At 31.3% G+C, this 6,761-nt stretch overlaps 1 protein-coding gene across 1 annotated transcript; it reads left to right on the forward strand.

Annotated features, from left to right (window-relative positions):
- The first annotated feature begins 3,010 nt into the window (after positions 1–3,010).
- On the forward strand, positions 3,011–5,123 carry LOC21397409 (alpha-1,6-mannosyl-glycoprotein 2-beta-N-acetylglucosaminyltransferase). The gene has a single exon (XM_010105775.2). It carries the CDS (start codon positions 3,431–3,433, stop codon positions 4,727–4,729), a length of 1,299 nt encoding a protein of 432 aa, XP_010104077.1. The 5' UTR covers positions 3,011–3,430; the 3' UTR covers positions 4,730–5,123.
- The last annotated feature ends 1,638 nt before the right edge of the window (positions 5,124–6,761 follow it).

Below are 6,761 nucleotides of genomic sequence, written 5' to 3' on the forward strand. Positions count from 1 at the left end.
TCTCTTCGAAGTGTCATTGAACGCACTTTTGGTGTTTGGAAGAAAAAATGGAAAATTTTGAGAGACATGCCTAATTATTCATTTAAGAAGCAAGTAAAAATAGTTATTGCAATAATGGCGCTTCATAATTATATTAGGATGCATGATCTGATCGACATTTTCAAGAAATGGAGGCTAATCTAGATGTTTTCGCTTATGAAGAGCATCAACTGGAGGATAATGTAGAAGAAGATGAAGCTTCACCATCACAAGAAATGGTTGAAGTACGAGATCAGATTGCAACAAAGTTTAATGAACACGACTTAATTCTTTTGATGGCTCTGTCACTTTTTGAACATGGAATGTACTTTTTTGTTCACAAATTGATTACTCACTAATACTCCTTGTACTGAGTAATCAATTTGTATACTTTTGTATAACGAAACAATTTATAATGATTTAGAAATCGTATACTTTTTTCTTTTTGTAATATACTTTATTATTACTTTATTATTACTATCTTTGTGTGAATTATAATTAATTATCATGAAAAAAAAGAATTAATTATCATAAATTTATTGTTAAAAAAAGTAAAATCATAGCATTATGTTTTTTTAAAGTTAAATAAATATTTCTAAATATTAAAAACAATTATATATATTTAACTTTCATACCATGTCTATTTTGGTCATTTTACATACCCACAGCAATTCTACATCAAAATTTACCAAACGCTATTACACTGATTTTAGAACCAGCACAGCTACTATAATTACAATTTACCAAACACTCAGCGGATTCTTGTAACAGCAGCTTCTTCCTTCAGCACAGCTAAAAGCAATTAATCTAAAATCCGCAGCAATACCAAACTAAGCCTTAGACACATTATCAGTGTTAAATTCAGAAGTTATGCGTCCTAAAACTAATACAAAATTAAAATTGAGGAACTAATAAATCAAAATTAGAAGTTCATGAACTAAAATATCTATATTCAAAATTAAAGGACTAATTATTCTAATTTAAAAGACAAATCATACCGAAGAAGCTTCCAAATTTATTCGGAAGATTACGGTAAAAAGTAAAAATAAAAAAGACGATTTTGATTAAAGCTAAAGTTGACAAAAAAAAAAAAAAAAGAAGTTGACATCAATAGGTTGTAGGTAGGTCAATATGACCAACTTACTTTCAGGCCAACCTTCGTTATAATTAATGCAAACTGCCATGCACCAATGCTTTGAAAGTTTCTAAGGTACACAGTGCACAGTAAAAATAACAAAAAAAAAAATTAAAAAAGAAGGAAAAATGTGTTGTTTTATTGTCTAAAGTCCAAACTGAAGATTTGAATTTGTACGTTCAAACTCGAGCTTAAAAAGTTTAACAAAGAATTTTAAATTTTGAAATTTATCGTATTCTATTACAGAGAAAGCTAAAGCATGAATTATTTAGGAGTCTTTTGGTTCATAAATTAGAACCATGTGATTATAACCATTTTCAATTTACGTGTATTTTTTGTGAGAGAAAATATTGTAGCGAACCACGAACCATGATTCAAATCAGGGAACGAATCTAGGTACCAAACATCCCCTTAAGGACCAAATGAATTATTTAAGGATTAAGGTTTATTTTGTCGCGTTATAAGTCTCTCAGTTCAAGAAAAAATAAGATCATATTCTTTTTACAACTCAAATTATAACTCAATTTTTATTGTTATAGTGTTTTTCTTCACAAAAATTTAAATTCAATTATTTTATTATAGTATTTTTCTTTCACATACACAAACTTGAGTTATAAAATAAATATAGCATAAATTTTTTTAGAGCCCTTTTTTGAATTTATTATTTTTTTAACACACTATAAGATTCTTCAACGGCACCCTATATCATATGGTTTCATAACAACATTGATTGCAACTGCTCGATCTTTAAACCAGACAATGATAATTAGCATATTATTTAGACACACTCTTCTAATTTAAACAGTTAGGTTAGTTAGAATTTCCCTTAATAATATGCGTGCATTCTTCTATATATCGAATAAATTTATGAGCATTAGCAACAAAAAAAAAAGAAAAAAGAAAATTTAACAAAAAAATTATGAGCACACATCCATGAGGCCTTTTGAATTCGTTCATTCATTGTGCATTGGATGTTTTATCTTTTTTTTTCCTTTTTTTTTGTTTTTGTTTTATGATATCTTCTTTAGAGTTAAACAAGTAGGTCTTTATTCTGCCGTCCATTTATTTGGTAAAGGCATTAAAAAAAACTCAAATAAAGTATAGTTTTTGTTTGTTTGTTATGATTTGATAAACATTAAAAAATAATAGTAATCATAAAATGACATTTACAAATAACCTATTATTTTTCAATTCTTATGAGAAAATCCATCCATTTTATTAGGAGTTTTTTTAATAATTCGTCTTATTAGTAGTTTCAATTTTAACGATTAAAATTAATTAAAATTATATTAAATTAAAAAAATATACATAACAGAAAAAATTAAATACATATTTAATAGTTAAAAAATAAAAAATTATCTTTAATCATTTTTTTACAAATTAGACTATTAAAAAAAGTTTTCCTTTTATTTCAATTTAATTTTTAAAGGGAATAGGAAAACTATTCCCAGTCTGACCATAAAACATGAAAACAGATATATTTATTCTTTTTTTTTTTTTTTTAACCCAATTGATGTAATCCAAATACAAAGTGAAAAACACATGCCACGCCAGGAGATGATTGAGGGATACACCTCGATAGTCGTGCTAAAAAAGACCATCTTGCCCCTGAAGTTGATAGTCCACTTTCGCCACAAATCCGAATTCCAATTGGCCAAGCTTCAACTTAGATATATATTAGTTCCACCAGATCACAACCCCACTTCCGTAGTTAAAACTTAAAAGCAGCAGTCGCTTGAAGTTTCCGACGTCTCAGATTGGAACCCACGAACGAAACAAGCCAACTTGCAAAAACAGGACATTTTTCCCAAGCTTTTAAAAGTCTTCTTTTCTTTCTATTGGAAATTTCCGTTTCTTTATTTCTTAGCTAATACTAAATACCTTATTCTATTCTATTCTGTTTTATTTTTTTTTTATTTTTTTTTTCTCTCCAAAGTCGGTCAACCTTATAATCCACACCATTGATCTCAACAAAGAAGAAGACTTTCAATTCGTTAACAAATCTTGATCTTTTTTGCTTGTGCCAAACTTCAACTTGAACAAGTTCTGATGCTTCAATCTCAGCTTGGAGGCTCTTATGGAGGTTTTTGACACTTCTCCCTTTACTTTTTCCGTCTGTTCTCAACTGGGTTTCTTCAGTTTTTGTTGTTTTGAAGGCCTTCTCTTCTAACCAAATTTAGCCATAGATACATGCCTTAGGAGTAGTGAAAAGGGTTTTTTTTTTTCCTTTCTTTTTTTTTTGTTTATTTTTATTTGATTCCTATATTGGTTAGTTCTATGGCTACTATTAAGAAACCCCGTATGAAAGATGCGGCAGCACGTCGCCGTTTTCTTTTAGTAGTTTCAGTCACTTTGTTAGGGGTTTTTCTGCTAATTTTTGTCCTGGGAACAAATTCAAGATCCAAGTTTTTTCTTTCGGATGAATTAGGTGACGATTTGAGCTATAGTTATAATTACTCATACATTAACAATAAACTTAGCCTTCCAAAGCAAAGTGAATTGTCCATTCAATTGGAGAAGCTAAACCAGATGCCCCCTAGGAATAGAGATCTATATCCAAGGTTGTCCTTAGATCATATTACAATTGTTCTTTATGTACACAATCGGCCACAATATCTCAAAGTAGTTGTTGAGAGCTTGTCGCATGTGGTTGGAATAAGTGAAACTTTGCTTATAGTTAGCCATGATGGGTATTTTGAAGAGATGAATAAGATTGTTAAGAACATCAGATTTTGCCAAGTGAAGCAGATTTTTGCTCCTTACTCTCCTCATCTGTTTCCCAATAGCTTTCCGGGGATCTCGGTTGGGGATTGTAAGGATAAGGAGGATGGGGCAAAGAAACATTGTCAAGGGTCACCAGATCAGTATGGAAACCATAGGTCGCCGAAGATCGTATCGCTGAAGCATCATTGGTGGTGGATGATGAACACTGTGTGGGATGGATTGCAGGAGACACGAGACCACTCGGGTCATGTTCTTTTCATAGAGGAAGATCACTATATTTATCCCAACGCATATCGGAACTTGCAGAGGCTTATAACACTGAAGCCTCAAAAATGCCCTAATTGCTATGCTGTGAATTTAGCACCTTGTGATGTGAATTCGAGAGGAGAGGGGTGGGATTGTTTGATTGCCGAGAGAATGGGAAACGTTGGCTATGCTTTTAACCGGACTGTTTGGAGAAAAATCCACAAGAAGGCAGGAGAATTCTGTTACTTTGATGATTACAATTGGGATATAACAATGTGGACAAAGGTCTATCCCTCATTTGGTGGGCCTGTTTGCACGCTGCGAGGGCCTAGAACAAGTGCAGTTCACTTTGGCAAGTGCGGTTTGCATCAGGGCCAGGGGGATAACAATGCTTGCGTTGACAACGGTGTGGTACGTTTTGAAGTGGATAATCTAGACAAGGTTGCCAACATCAAACCGGAATGGGATGTGCGATTCACAGAGCACCAGCCAGGTTATAAAGCTGGATTCAAGGGTTGGGGAGGCTGGGGAGATGAAAGGGATAGACAATTGTGCTTGAATTTCGCTCGCATGTATCACCTTAAAGACATTGCTTCTTCATCATGAAAAGTTGAGACAACAGTTTTTCCTATTATGTCATATAGCTGCCATAAGTGATGAGCCGTAGATTAGTTTGCTGGATATTTAAACATAACACATTAAGCTTTGATTTACTTGTAATGTTTCTTACATTTTTTCTTCAAAATATAAGCTCAAAGAAAGCAGAATTTTCTCTTACTTGGAGGCGACTTATGTCTTTTTGATATCTCCTCTGGCAACATCCGGTTAAAAAACTTAAGATACGACAACCACATTGGTTGATATTTTGGTTTTCTGTTATATTCTAGTTTTTTGTTAAATTTTTCTTTGCAATGTTTAGCTGCTTTGTAATATATTTGGATCTGCGTTTAAGGGCGTGCTTGTGCATTCATTCAAGTACAGGATTGGATTGCTTTTGTTATTTGTTGACGGATGTGGAAAATGTTTGAATGTCTCTTGGAAGTCGTTACTCTGTTTTTTTGTTATATGCTTAAAAGTACTCGTCTTGTGAGCAGGATTAAGATTGCTTAAAATTTGATAGATTTTATGAATTTTCACGCAATTCACGTACAATCAACACTAAGATACTGAATTATATGAGTTTATTGAGAATTATGGTTTAACAGAATCTGTTCACCTTCTAAACAACCACCTGTCTTTCTCATCTTTGTTTTCATGAGTATATTACACTTCATATGCTGAGTTCAATGTTATTAATCATGAAGCATCAAGTACTGAAGTTTTGTCGAATTTTTTTTTTCTAACTAACTGTTTTTTAAAGCTTTTTAGTGCTTATAAAAGTTAGTTATCTTCTAATGTGGGAGTTTTCTTCACTGATAAAACAAGTTTCTACAAAAAAATAAAACTAATAAATAAATAGAAGAGCCAGGAGAAGATTTATTCAATTTTTATAGAGGAATCGGCGATTCAGATTCCCACTCGTGGAATATGTAAATAAATTGGGGAAAGGAAAAAAGTGATGAATGTAGTATTATTGAAAATCAAGAGGTGAAAAAAAAAAAATCAAAGGTGATTTAACATTTTCAAGAAAAATTCGAGCGGTTCTAAGTCCTGAAGCAAAGTTTTGTATTATTATGACTGATAACTCTTAAACTTTAGGGTCATTTTCAATATTCCTTTTGAATTTTAAAAACTCTCATTTTGTCCGCTTGAATTTTGAATTGTTTCCAATTAACTCCTTTTGTTGCAATTTCTATTAAAAACATATAGAAAAAAAGAGAATAATGCAGTCACGTGATCTTTCTGTTTGGATTTTCATTAAAAAGAAACAAATAAAAACCACATAATCACACTTAATCTCCTCTTTTTCTGTCTAATTTTAATATAAATTATAACAAAATGGGTTAAGTGAGAACAATTCAAAGTTCATGAGGTAAAGTGAGAGTTTTTAAAATTTAGGAACAAACTGAGAATGACATTCAGAGTACCCTTGAGAATAATCCCAAAGTTTTTAATACAATTCGACGTTTTATTTAGAATAAAAGTTTATCATTGGCTTCTTATATAAAAGGTTTATTTACTTTCACAAGATTATTTTTTTTTTAGAATACTTTCATAAGATGATTGTATGATTATTAGCGAAGAGATAAATGATCCAATCCTTATGTATATGAAATAGGATTAATTTCAAAAATTCCCCTTGAATTATGATTCAAGTAACACTTTGCCTTCTGAATTTCAAAACGTAACATCCAATCTCCCAAATTTTGTTCTGTTAACAATTTTACCCCTTTCATTACTCTGAGTGACGAAATTTGCCACGTGTCCATTATTTAGTGAGATTTAATAGTAAAATTACGTTTATACCCATCTTCGTTTAGAATAACTATTCCTCTATGTTCCATGTATCAACAAAGATCACCACTATCTTTCCCAAAAACCAATTCTCCTTTCCTGACCTCATTCATCATCTGAATAGACCTATGAAAGGATTATGTTCTTCTATTTTTCTTCATCCTTCTTTAATTACTTTTTTTAAACAATATTTATAGGGTTATGAGATGTTTGAGTTTTTCTTTAGATAGGATATAAAGTTAGG

This window comes from Morus notabilis, unplaced genomic scaffold (assembly GCF_000414095.1).
Source record: "Morus notabilis unplaced genomic scaffold, ASM41409v2 Scaffold1206, whole genome shotgun sequence".
Classification (NCBI taxonomy): domain Eukaryota; kingdom Viridiplantae; phylum Streptophyta; class Magnoliopsida; order Rosales; family Moraceae; genus Morus; species Morus notabilis.